The sequence below is a fragment of the Pagrus pagrus genome, assembly GCF_965226575.1.
Source record: "Pagrus pagrus genome assembly, chromosome: 8".
Lineage (NCBI taxonomy): Eukaryota > Metazoa > Chordata > Actinopteri > Spariformes > Sparidae > Pagrus > Pagrus pagrus.
In genome coordinates, this window is record NC_140192.1 from 22,234,375 (window position 1) to 22,248,603 (window position 14,229).

At 40.8% G+C, this 14,229-nt stretch overlaps 1 protein-coding gene across 2 annotated transcripts in view; it reads right to left on the bottom strand.

Annotated features, from left to right (window-relative positions):
* The window catches only part of edil3a (EGF-like repeats and discoidin I-like domains 3a), a 118,880-nt gene extending 104,898 nt beyond the window's left edge, over nt 1-13,982 (bottom strand). Inside the window, exon 1 of one of the 2 annotated variants that reach the window (XM_084359278.1) lies at nt 13,569-13,982. In XM_084359278.1, coding sequence (XP_084215404.1) covers nt 13,569-13,632 — 64 coding nt within the window. In that variant the 5' untranslated portion in view covers nt 13,633-13,982. The remainder of the gene's footprint in view (nt 1-13,568) is intronic. The other variant, XM_084359277.1, reaches the window with a different exon arrangement.
* Nucleotides 13,983-14,229: the final 247 nt, after the last annotated feature.

Sequence of the window (14,229 nt, forward strand, 5' to 3'; positions counted from 1 at the left end):
TTTTCAATGTGCCTATGAATTCTGACTACAATTCTCCAACTACTTTAGTTAACTGTAAAGCCTGCACGAGACGCTAATGTCAATCCTATGGCTATCAAAAATAAATCACCAAAACAAACTGTTGTTGTTGTTAAATCACGGACTGGCAGGAAACATAACATCCAGGCCCTATGATGGATTGTGTTAATTAACATAATGCATAATAATTTATATCCATCCTCTTTCAGGTTCTTGCTGATTAGGAGTTGGCTCAGCTCATATGGTTTAGTTAATGGTGCCCTGGATTCGCAATAATATTTTTGATCATGACATCACATATAAAGAGTCACGTCACTTTGGAAATGTGTGACATTTATCAGATCATGGCTGTGATGTATGCAAAAGATGATCGTCTCTTATTATTATTGTTTACCACACATTTAGCAGTATAACATGCAAATGTCATGCAATTACATTCATGTACATGCCGGTGCAAAACTGTGTTGAACAAATCGCAGATCTTATCAAATAATTCATGTGGTATTGCATATGCCCTGCTCAAATTCAAGCCAAGAGTTTCTGGGAAATCACACACTGGTGTGTCTGTGAGGAGGGGTAATAGTCAAATCCATCTCCAGTTAAGTGGGAGCAACAGTACGACTGACTGGCCAGCTGATGTTAAAGCTTGTGGCTCAATTCAGGTTTGCAACATGCACCCCCCCTCTTTTCTCTGCCCCCCCACCGCCTCGTTTCTCTGCACGCTCATTACAGATGCCCTAGTTTGCTCGTGAGCCAGGAGAGCCTTGCTAGCCTCATTACAAACTTGGAAACCTCCCATCTTTTGTACCTTTTTTCCAGACAAGATCTCCCACATTCATGCTTGTATCCCAGAAGCAGCATAAAAAGATTCATCAAACATGTATAAAGAAGTGGAGCTCACATCTCATCTGAATCTTCACCGTTAGCGCTGAAGAGAAAAGTGCCGGTATTGGAAGACGCCAGTGCAGATTAACAAGCCAGGAAAGAAAAAAGGGGGCGAGGGGAAAACGCATTTCACTTGGAAACTGTGTCACAAATTCACAGGAATGATGCATATTCAACAGCACATGAAGGCATTTCTGTGACCCTGTTCGTTAAATGTTTACCTCATTAGCTCTCTTGTTGTCAAGATGTTTTCCATGTGGCATTTTGGATGAAAGGAAAATTATGCCACACAAATCCACTCTGTGACGGAGCAACCCTCTAATTCAGAATTCACAAAGGATGCAGTAGTACGGCAAATTAAAATGTGTAGTCTACTTTCTCTGTTTTAGCATGGGCGCATTTAAGAGACATGGGGACACAGATAGCTTCAAGTAACCAATTATAAGTTTAAGTAAATCCAAGAAACAAGCATTTACGTGAATATTGTTTGATATTACTATGACTGTTTCTTTGCATTTGAGAAAACATTTTGTAAAAAACATGTATTCACATACAGTATGATGAGAATTAGAGGAGATCAATGGAACTCATGTCTGGTAGGAAACAATATCGTATTACAGCTTAATAATACACTAAAAGATGTTTTTGAAAGCATTTTAGGCAAATTGACAATGAACAGGATCGTGGTTCATTCGAGTTTTTTTCAGCCTCAGAAAACAATATGACGGCCACCTCGGGTTCAGACACTTTCATAATTGCAGCTAAACAGTGCGCCCAGATGTTTCTGGAAAATTTAGGCAGTGTAGTATTGCCTAGGTAATACAACTTTTACAAAACCTGCATTTATGTATATGCAGGTTTTTTAAATGCGGGTAGCCCCGTTAAAAGTAAGCAATTACCACGTTGCCAGGAGACGAGAAAAAGCCAGCCTCCTTAACTTCAATGCACGTTAGATTATCGCACCTGACAACGAACAAAATGAACATGTTCACCCTGTTTTCATCACAGACGATCAAGGCCTGAGCTGATAAATACCCATCAAGGAGTGTTAAGAAATGTATGCACCTCTTTCGATTAAATGCAAAAGGGCTGTTAGAGAGTTTGATCAGAATTTGGTGAGACGTCCTTCACTTGATCTATCCGACTATACACTTTGTGTCCATGAATGCAGACATACAAAAATGCAGGAAGCACAAAATTGCTAGTTGACACAACATCCCTAAAATCTGACATTTTCTATCACTTTCTGTGGCCCAAAAGTTGGGGGCTCTGGGTGCAGGCAAAATGGAGAAGTTTACAATTGTTCATTTAGATATTGTATTAACATTGTAGCGATACAAAGCTGGTGGAAAATTGGCAAAGTTCCAGTTTAAATATGCTTTATCACAGCTTTATCGCAGCTACAAGCCCATTTAATTTAAGGTAAAGTACCTTGGCTACCTATGGCCCATATGGGACAAATGGTCACCTATACAGCTGATAAACATTTACCACTTCTCACCATCTAACTGTATTGCAGGTTTGTGCTTTCATTCTGCCAATTTAAGCGGCGGAAAATGTTACAGGGAATGTGATGTTGCTCTAATGCATGAAAAAATGGCTACACAATACAGCATCTTCTGATAGTTGTTCCACTCATACTTCACACTCACAGGTCTAAGCTGTGCATTGTGTGCACTGAAAAGGGCAGGCCTTGACAAATTGAATTTTTTCATCCTGCTTACCCCTTGGTCAGTGAATTTTATGTAGCAGGCACTACATGCTCTAAGAGCCAGACAAGGCTCAGTGTGCAGAAGCTTTATGAGTGATAACATAGAGTCATGGGTGATTACTGAACATCAAAATATTTTATTGTAGCTACTTTTGAGAGATTATTTTCTGTCTGGGAAAAATGCTAGGTTATTTCAGTTGTGGAAGCAAAGTCAAGCCAAAGATGGCATATATGACTCATCACACAAAAGAATATTTCATGATGGCCTCGAACACACAAGCATCTCAAAAAGACAAGCGTGAATCTGCAAAGTAAGCATCTGCACCACATTCGAACACACAAGTCCAACACTTACTGCAGTCAAACACTATCTGGTAGTTTTATTCATGACATCAAACCAAATCCTCGCCCAGCTGCAGAAGCCACCTAAGAACCACGGTTTGATGTGTTATAATTATAACTCCTAGAGTTTGTGTGTGTGAGTGAAAGAAAGAGAGACGTTGAGACACCACAGAGATCCCACTTCAAGGCATTGTACCTGGTTAAAAATAGCGCTATGTGATTCAAACTTTTGAACTTCTTCTGCTCCTAATTTACCTTGTCAGGCACCTTGCAGCCTTGACTCTGGATACAGTGCAAGATTCACAAGCAGAGAGCTAACAGTGTACTTCAGTATGTTTTTGCCTCCATCTGTAGTGGAGCACACCTACGTAGAACAGCAGAGGCAGGTTAGAAAGATCACACTAGTAAATATTTCATATACCTCAAACAGTGGTGAATTAATACGGAGACCGTACTGTCAAACTAGCTGCTTTAGAAGCAAAATAGAGGAACGACGACATTCAGCATGATGAATGATGTCAGTGGAATTAGCCTGGATGAACAGCATGGAAACAAAACAGAAGCAGTGCTTTCATTCAGCAGATCGCAGTTTGTCTCCAGTGTGAAACCGGAAATCAACGGTGAGTTCTTCTAACTTACAAATGTAGTGTGGTAACTAAAGTTACTTAGGCAACATAGGGAATTAAGTTACAGAGGTAATGTCACCAAGTACTTTTGTTGCCTCAACCTAACCAAACTGCAACAGCGAGACAAATGTCCGGTACATGTGTGGCAGTTATGCTGCACCGGTCATGTTGTTTTGGAACAGAGATATATGTGGTTTTGGGCGATGAAGACAACCAACCTATTCAGTCATTTAGGCATGAGGATGTATTGGCCATTGGTCCATTGCTAAACCGCATCAATGCCCATCAGCATTAAGTTGAATTTTTTCCTGTCAACAAGTCAGAAAAACCAGCAATCGTGTTGCTCTTTGTCACTTTCTGTCTATCAGCAACCCTATCATCAGAGTAAATGTTGGCAATGTACTGTTCTACAAACCACAGATATGTTTGAATTTAATGTTTCTCTAGGTTCAGTGTTCGATTTTAAGTTGTAACGACGCTGTCTTTACAGTCTGGTTAGGTTTAGGCACAATAACTTAGTTAGGATGAAAAAAGGATCATGTTTTGGCTTAAAATACCTTTTTCGCTCGACACAAACACAGCTGGAAATTGTCCCGATGTCTCCTTAAAAATATCCATCGGTTTCACATTTAGAAATGTTTAAACGTAGTCACTGGCGTGGTAACATTTTATCCTGACAACTGGACTGTTATCGGCGCTCATCTGAAATGACGGACTATGGCCTGCCTTAGTCGCTTGTTGTTGCTGCCTCAGACTCGGAGGAACTTGATTGCATGTTTCAATCTATTAGGGCTTCAGTTTGCTTATGATTGCCTCATATGCCCCTAAAAGAAGCTTTTGTAGAAAAAAGCAATCTAATCATCAGGGTCACGCCTGTACCTTACAACCATTTACCAAAATTGTGCAACCTACTGCAACCCTCAACCCGTTTATACGTGACAATGGACAGCGGTTACACAGTGGGAAAGATGATCTTTTTTTGGTTTTCTAATGGGGCATTACTTTGAAGTTTGAAGGTGAGTCGTTGCCGATCATTGAACTTCACATTAAAGGGGATTTTCAGCCTGGCCCTCGGCTCTCTCTCTCTCTCCCTCCCTCTTTCTCCTGTGTCTGGTAATACACACCCCAAGGGTAATCTAAAACATCTGGACTAGAGATATTACACTTCAAAAAAATTGCTCTTCACTTCTCAATGGATAGCATGTACTTTATGCCATTACCTCAAAAGAGCCTACCGGAAAGAGTGTGGCACCAGTCCATGTTTGAGTTGAAAAAGAGGCTTTCAATTAAAATTTGAGAATACATGAGGAGCATAATTTACAATTCCTTTTAACAGATACCCTCCCATCTTGCTCTCAATCACTCACCGAACACCCCCTTGTTGGCATTCAGCACAATTTAGTATAAAAGCAGGCCAGCTGACATGATAAATAAAGCGATGTTGTTTTTGTGTTTTGGCGAGCGATTGAAGTAGGGATGCACAACCACACTGTGCGGAGGAGCCAGAATTGCTGCCTAGACTTGTGTGTGATGACATTTCTGGGTTATCTCTGGGAGCTTCGAGCACACAAACCCACACAACTGCACGCACACGCAGAAAGAACACAGCATCGTCAGTGCTGTGCAGGTACTGACATCTTCAAATATAAGATAAATGCTGTAAAGTACAGAGCTGATGAGTCTGGGAAGGAGATGGAATGCACAAATAAGTCCTCAGACCTGCATCTGGCCTGCATCTACTAGAGTCAGAGAGGAAAAATAAAGATGTAATCAGAATGACGGATGATGGATGGAAAGAGAACAGTCAAAAAAAAGCACATTTATGCAAAAGAAGAAAATAATTAAGTTACCTTTTTAACCCTGGTGTGTCGACTGTTACATGGTGGCTTATGATTTAAAGATGCCTCTAGAGAAGCAATGAGTAGCCAACATTTCATTGGGGCTTGTTGGAAGTAAGAACATAAGCCACCTGCAACCATCTGATATCAAATAAGTAGATTGAGCTTATTGGAAATGCTGTGGCATTCCAGAGCCCAGTGGAGAGACTTCAACAAGCCAAAGCAGAGCTCATTGCTTTAACTCCACAATCTCAGTTTGACTAAAGCTGGCTTAATTTCAGTCTGCAGCAACTCAAGTATGCTTATCCAATAAAAACAAGCAGAAATGTTGCAAGCTTTGGGTTTCTTTGAAAAATTACCCACAAAATCTTCTCCCTTTATTAACTTGATATGAGACAAGCGCACACTTCTCATAAAAGACATTTGTATCTTCAACAGAGAGGAGCTGTTTTTTGTGTGATGACAGAACATTCAAATATTCAAAGGTATATGAGTCATACAAGCTTTAAACTCTCTTATATTTCAATTTTGATCACGCTGTCTTAAAGTTTTGGTCTCATAATAAAGCTTAAAGAGGATGGCACTGCTCACAACAACTCAGAATTACAGAGTGCCGCAGTTCTGCACTCGATCCAAAAATAATGTATTCTGCTTATTGATCTGCAGGGGAAAGGTGGACCCTTTCACTCATGGCCAGCACTGCTAATGAATGGCTGATGCTGATCTGACACCTCCCTGACAAAAAGGGTGGGTCTGGAGCGCTCATCCAGTCGCAAAACAATACAGGAAATTGTGCTTGGCCTGCACGAGGAATGCAATGAAAATCCACCCTGATGCTTGTCAGCGAGCCTCGCATTCCTGCCTCACATCTCCCTTCCCACACACAAACACACGCACACACACACACACACACACACACACACACACAAACATGCACTAGCCGTCTGGAGATATCTTAACAGACTGACTCACTTTAAGAGGCGGGGCTTAAAAGAACAAAACAATTTTTAAGAAAAAAGCTAAATAGATTAATTTATACAGTAATTACATGGCCTTAGTGATGGCACGGACTCCAAGCTTTAACATGAGGTGCTTTTTGTTTGCAGTGAACAGCTGTTTAGTTAACACTTACGTTGTATCCTGACTAATTACATTTTATTGAAAATACAAGAACAGTTGGCAAACACAGAGCAGATAGATAGATAGATAGATAGATAGATAGATAGATAGATAGATAGATAGAGAGCAGAGAATGATGAAATGTTGGATAAAGAAGGCAGCTTTACGAACTAGGCCAATCAAAACTTCTTTTGACTGTATTAAGAGCTCTAATCTTTTTAAAGTGTTCATTTAAGAACATGTACACCGTGTTTGATGATGCCAGGCTAGTGCTTGAATGGCACTAAACCCTGAACTAATGTTTTCTAATGCAATTAGCACAATGCAGTGTAACCACCTCCAATGCTATTTCTGAGAAGCTACATGTAACACACAGTGTAGCCTGCGCCTTATGAAGGTATTGCAGTGCTGACACTTTAATTGAACGTAAACCCTCATTTGTGTTTGTAGCACTTGTCTATACAAGAATATCATCACAGGACTTTAGTCATTAGTCTGAGTCATTACTGTTCTGCCACATATCACCATCCACTGACAGTAAGACTTACTGTGCAGCATAGTGTATAAATGCATCCTTCTGGATACAGCATGTTAAAAAGTACTCGTCTATACAACAATTCAAGGCCAACTGTTCCATAAAGATCACATTATCTACTTCAGGATAAATATCATCCTCATTTGTGTTTGTATACGAACTCATTAAGTCTAATGAATATTTACCCTGGCCTCTATATTAAGCCGTAATGCACACTGTGATTAATTAATTAATTTAATTGTAAGTAATTTTTTTTTATATGAAATTGAAAATAATTCCAGCCATATTCCCCAGATGCTGCCAGAAACAAATGTATCTGAGTAAATGAAAATGTTCTCTTCATCCTCCCCTCTGCTTATAGTCCCAGCTATAAAGTAACTGTGTAATGATTAGCTTTGACTTTCTGCAATCAAGATGAATTTCAAAGACTGCTGCTCAGTAGTACAAAGAGTTTTCCCTTCATGGCAATACCACTTTAAAGTCCATACATGTACACAAACCCTCGCATCAACAAATTATGCACCTTCAAGATGTCTTAGATCTACATTTAAACAGTCTGTCTGCTAAACATAAAGCAGTGAATACATTATCTTGTTGTGGTGGCCAAGTCTTTGAGCTTGTGTGGGCATCATTTTATTTGAACTTTTATTAGCACTACGTAAACTTTTCATAAATTTCATAAGAGTTGCTGCACAATATGGTGAAAAAAAGAAATGTTTTTATTATTTATCATTTATTTATTATTTTGACAGATATTGCAATTGCAGTTAGAGTGATCTTTTTGGCATCACAGTTTTCATTTGCACTGAAAAAACTTGAGCCCGACTTTTTGGGGTCGGTATCAGGCAGTAAAGAATTGAGACCAACCAATATATATGTCGGGCTCTAATTAAAATCATGATGATGTGACATTTGTTGGGGTCTGTACCAAACATCAAGAACAAGATTTGTAGGCCAGGACATCTCTGCAGCACTACAGTACTTCATTATACAGTTGTTTTGTCACACATTTTACCTTTATCAAAACAATTGCAGCCTCTTGTGATTTGGAAAAATACATTTCTCCATACTGTGATTTTGATTTATTGTGCAGCCCTAGTTGATAACACACTGGAATGCATTATTAGCCAATATAAGTTTCTTTATAAATGTTTAATGTAGTTTTGAACAACTATGTAAGACTGGGCACTGTGTTTGCGTGTACAGTATCAACACTTTATAGGGGGGGTTGACGTAAAGTGTTCATACTACTAAAGTATTCATACTGAAGAAGGATGCTGTACTCATCACAGGACTTAGTCATTAGTCTGAGTCATTACTGTTCTGCCACATATCACCATCCACTGACAGTAAGTCAGTGTGCAGCAACGATGAATAGTATGTAAATGCACCCTTCTAGATACAGCATGTTTAAAAGTACTTGTCTATACAACAATTCAAGGCCAACTGTTCCATAAAAATCACATTATCTACTTCAGGATAAATGTCATCTTTCTGAATTGCTTTTGATATCTGTTTATATGGTACTTCTTATGACACCTGAGTCAGTAAAGTGCCTCAGTAAGCCCGTGTTATAGCTGTTAAACCGCATGCATTTCAAATAATATTGCATATAACTTCATTATCTGCTATAGCTTTTGCCACATGTGCTGTGGGCCTGCTCCCGAAGTTGAGTCATTAATCGTGACCGAGTGGGATTACTTATAACCAGCATGTGGTCTTATGAATGCTTGAACTATGACAGGGTGGGCTGCGGCGTGTTCTTAGCTGAAGTATGCTCAATATGAAATGACACTACAGACGAAACATTCATATAATCTTTTTACTCTTGCTCGGTGCTCTTTTTTTTCTCCTTCCTGGCGCAGTCACGGTCTGAATTTTGACACTGGCATTAATGGAATGCTAAGAAGATCGCTGCTTAAGCCAGCTGTCATGATGCTACATGCTGCTTTTGGTAAATGTTAGACCTTTAACATGTCTGTGAAACTTCCGAATCAGTGTTTCCAGAGTTTTGTGAAGAGCAACATCAGACATTGATTTAAGGATTAGAGAAAAACTAGTCGTGTGTGAAGAGACCATTCTCACTGCTGATCAGTCTTTGTGTTTGTCTTTTGTCCGTGTGATGTGTTTAACATCTTTTTTTCACTCTGATGTACAAATGTAGAATTGACAGGCCTGAAAACACCATGAAAGTCTAGAAGTGGGCTTAAAGCGCAGTATGCCAACACCGGTATTGTCTTGAGTGACACCTATGACTAGTCAGGTGGTTACTCAATTACAGGGGAGGAAATCAGATACAAAGACACAACAACAGCGACACAGTCATTGTGTTTGTGTCTGAATGCGTATCCTTACTCAAACAACTTATTTTACCACTTCTCTGCCCGTCCTCATCTCAGGGCCATATTCTTTGGTAAGCACTTCCTTGTGTGTGTGTCCTTGCAACCTCTATAACCGTCCCTCCAGTGCCCTCCCGATAAGTCAAGCATGAAATGTAGGCAGGACAACAGAGGCCAGACTACAGCAAAGACAAATGGCACAGTATCCATTAACTTGTCAGCACAGGAGACAAATGAACTCTCCTTCAGTTATTAATGGGATTAAGGAACATCTACACTGACGATGAATGGCCCAATCAAGTTCAGCAAATATGAGGAAAATAAAGACAGCAGCTGGTGTCACCAGAACGGCAACAGAAGGCTTTGTGGAAAGATCGATTCCTGTGTTGCATTTCCTTATGTGTAGGTTGTCGTCCAACGCTTTGGTTCCTTCGGTTATCTTGGCTGGTGATCTGACAGAGGTGTGACCTCTCTCGACTGATTGAGGGCTGTGCCATTTAAAACCAGAGTGAAGGGTATTATAAAGGTAGGCTGAGTCTCATCGCTGTTAAAAGTCACCTGTACATCAAGCGTGACCTTCGGTGGCCAGTGAACGTAATGAGCTTTCAAATAGATCACCATCATCTGCATACATTTAACATCCTTCATTAATATCTATTTCATACAGGATATGGATTTTTTTCAGCTGATACCACAAACTGATAATTATCTTCCTTTCATGGCCACCACCCATAAGGTAACATTTTTTTTAACACAATTTTTTATATTTAAAGGAACATTATGTAACTTTTTTCTGCACTATGTAACTTCAGTGCCATTTTCTACACAATGTTGCTTTAAAAAGAAGTTCCTAGCCTGTAGTTTATATGAACCAGAGGCGAGGAAGGCTGAGATGTAGTGAGCAAAGATGGATAATTTAACATCCCATAGCTAGAGTAGGATTTGTTGTGTTAAAACTCATTAAATTTTTTCCATCTCTCTCGCGGAATATGTACTTCAAATTTAAATCCTGTTGTCTTCTTCTGAATCCGCAAAAAAATGTCCACCCTGGCGACGACGTACTTGACTCTCTAGTCTACACTGCGCGCCTCTTCCCAGGTGCAGCAGTTTGACATGATGAGCACAACAGCAGCTTGCTGTAACTTGTTCTTGTTCGCCTTCTTCTTCTTCTATGTTTTTAATGGCAGATCACAGATCAAATGTAAAGGTGCCCCCTATTTTACCGGAGCGCGCAGATGCTTTGCAAGTCAATTAAACCAATCAAGCTTCATATTTAATTTATCCAATAATATAGTTGTCCATTATCCGGCCAATACTTTATCAACCCGATATTTGTGCATCCCAACTGCACTTCACTTTGAAGTTTGTTTCTAGGTCTTGGGGAGCTCTACTGCATATGTGAAAAAAGTCGTATAAAGCCTGTTGTGGCTCCAGAGGAACCTGCACAAGCTCTAGTTCTACTTTGTGATCTTGATTGTCTTCAAGGGTAGGAATTATGAAGCCCTTTTGTTTAGTATTGCATCTTCTGACAGTCCAAAATATCTATATAAAAAATATATATATATATTCACTTTACAACCAGATTCAAAGAAAAGCAAAGCTTTTTATCAATGATACTTGTTTCCTTTTCTGTTGTTTGACTTATCAATTAATCACTGCAGCTCTGTATACTACATTACTGTGTGCTGCAGTAATTTGTTTAAAAATCTGGGGTCATATTTCTGCAGTGTTCAATACATCAAATAACTCACGACTGTTATAGCCCACAATGCATATACTGTAGCAAAATAATGCGCCCATGAAAAACATAAGTGAATTAGTCTGCGCTGTGTCTTAGGCTACACGGCCCCATGATATGCCAGGCAGTATTAAGTTACATCCGGACAACATTTCCATCCCTATCAATTCCAGCCAGGTCGATTGTTTATCCAAATGTACCAGATGCTGCTGGCAGGAAAGTATTTCCCTCAAGTTTTAAAACAACAAATCAACAGTCCGTGAGCATGATTAGCAGCTCACGGAGCCAACCTAAATCCACAATCACTCTAAAAATGACAAGCTTCTTAATCTGTGTTGAGTGAGTGGAATCTATGAGCGAAATGAACAGTGACCAACAATATTAACACTAATCATGATTCACCAATAGCAGACTATCCCATTGCCTCTCCAGATGGCTGTCCATTTGCCTAAAAGGCTCTAATTGTGCAGCCATTAAAACAAGACTGTGGCTAAAATTAAGATGCATCAAATTCATTAAAACTGACTCTCTAAACAAGCACAAAAGCATCTTACATTTCAATACAGAGGGCCCACTGCTGCAGTCATGCGCTTTGTCCAGGCGGACAGGCAGAATCACCAAACAATGCGTGCGAGTCAGCACCAGTAACCAAGCAGAGGAAGTGATGTATTGCACACTGACTTGGAACAATGCAGTCTGTTTTACCTGAAGGCGAATGTTTCTACCCCATCAATTTGTTTCAGTGGACAGAGGCGCCCTGTGACATCCTCAATAGAGTGTTTGTTAGCAGCTGTCTCTGAAGACACCTGCTACCTTTGAGCAACCACAAAAAAGTAAATACACTGTTGCTTTGGTACAATTACAACACGACTTCTAATCTTCACAATTCATTCTTTGTTGCTCTCCTCTTTACGGCAGGGAGTTTGAATGCTGATGGACCTTTTCAGACCGACTCTGGGAGGTCTGCGAGGGGGGGAAAAAGCAGTTGCATTGCTAAAACAGCTACCAGGGTGACCATTGTGGCTCTAAGGATGCTCACACATAGATCAGATATTATCAACACCCTCCATCCACCTCCATCTGCTCCTAAAAACAGCTCGTCGCTGTGGATGAGGTTACAGCTGTACTCCTGTTTGGAAACAGATGGACAGAAAGTCCCTTTACAATACCACAAATTTAACTGGGATATGATTAATTGAGGGACGGGTTCAGGGTTTATTTTTAACTCGCTGAGCCTTGAAACAAGTCAGCTCCCTGCTTCTCCTCTGCATTCATTATGCCAGCCTACCAGGGAGTATTACTTCTTGGAACGGCAGACTCTGAGTTGACACCGCGAGGCTTAGGTAGCCTTAGGAGCTCTGCTTAAGGCACTCTCCTGGTGTAGAGGCAGAGGTCTGTCTGACATGTGTGACTCCTGAGGCAAGTGTGTTGCTAAATGAATAGAGACAGGGAGGGTGGCATGACCCACTTCTATAGGCTACACTGCTTTCTTTACACAAACCCCACAGGTACTGCTCTGCACTGAGAATATACATATTACAATCACCAGAATACCAGAAGGGCAAAGAAGGAGGAGGAGGAGGAGGTGCAAAATCATTTAAACGCTGATCCAGTGGGCCAGGTGAGTCTGTAAGCTTTTAACAATATCTTTTCTACATGTGACAGTTTGTTTAAGACTAAATTGGACCTGTGGTGCACAATTGACCTTCTCTTGGCGACATTCTGGTCAATAATGGTATCACGATGAAACTAACACAGAGAGCTCTCCAGTTTATCTCCTCTACGTGATAGCATCTGGGACTGTCGGCGTGAAATCTTTCCATTTATCTTTTGTTTTCTTAATTCAGTTTATCAAAGAAGGAAAAGTGACGTCCTTTCGGTCTCAATCGAGTCTGGATGCACGGCTTCGTTGTATCCCGTAGAAGCATCCCACAGGAGCGAAGCAAACTAAGATTATCAGTGTGACGGCGCGCAAAGGACTGGAGCAGTGCACATTCCTACCTTCATTGTGCGCGCATGATGGACGGACTGATTTGGCCCCTTATCACAGAGAAATTACGCACGGGATGAGAAACATTGAGTCACTCGCCTCATCGACTCAAGTGTCCTGCACACGCATGTAAACCAATTAAGAAACCAGGTCGTGCGCACATTCGATCGGTAGTTGTCTTGTCTCCAAACGTGCGGACAAGGCTGCTCTTGTTCCCGCAAATAATACAGCCTCTCCATGTACGCACATTACATTTTGCTCTGCTGTCCATGAGGGCTTTCCCCTTTAAACCATCAATTCACTTGGTCGCTTTGATCATGTAAAGGAGCTCCCATCGCCTGACCAGTTTGTGGTACTCCCACGCTAAAGGGCTAGTCTTGTAAAAAAAAAAATTCAGTAATGACAGTCAGTGACTTTTACCACTCACCTTTCACATGCTGCGGGACAGCGACGCTCACACACAGGGCGATGGAAAGGAGTAGCGGTCCCATCCTCTCTCACAATAAACAGCTCTGACTTCCAAGGTTAAGGATGTGGTAAAAAAATAAAAAATAAAAAAATAAAAAATCACGGAGCCAAGAGTCAAAAGTTCTCCCTCCTGCGCTCTCGCTGGGGCTGAAGGATTCGCCCTGGCAGCTGTTGGGAGCTGTATGTCCGGACAGGTTAAAGTCCTCCTCCGTGATGAAGTCGGCAGAGAGACGCACTCTCCACCTGGATGCTTCTGTTCGTGAGTGAAGTATGCCTGCCTTGTCCCCCTGCGCTGCTGCCTTTCCCGCTCCTACCGCAGTGGTGCGATGTAGTGGAGAAAGCGACGTGTGCGCTCTGCGCTCCCGGACGACCACAGTCAAGCCTCCCCGAGTGAGGTCGATCAGCACTTCCGGTCTAGACGATCAAAATAAAACCTAGTTATTAACTCATTCCATTTAATGAAAGATGCATTTGACTTCTTGTGACGCAAACGTGGTTATTAATTGCATTTATTGTAATGGAAAAAGTGCTAATGTGCTATCTATTTCGTTTACATTTCCTACTCTCTGCATAAAGCACCATGCTGCACTAATGAGTCTATTTAATTGGATGTTTTCATT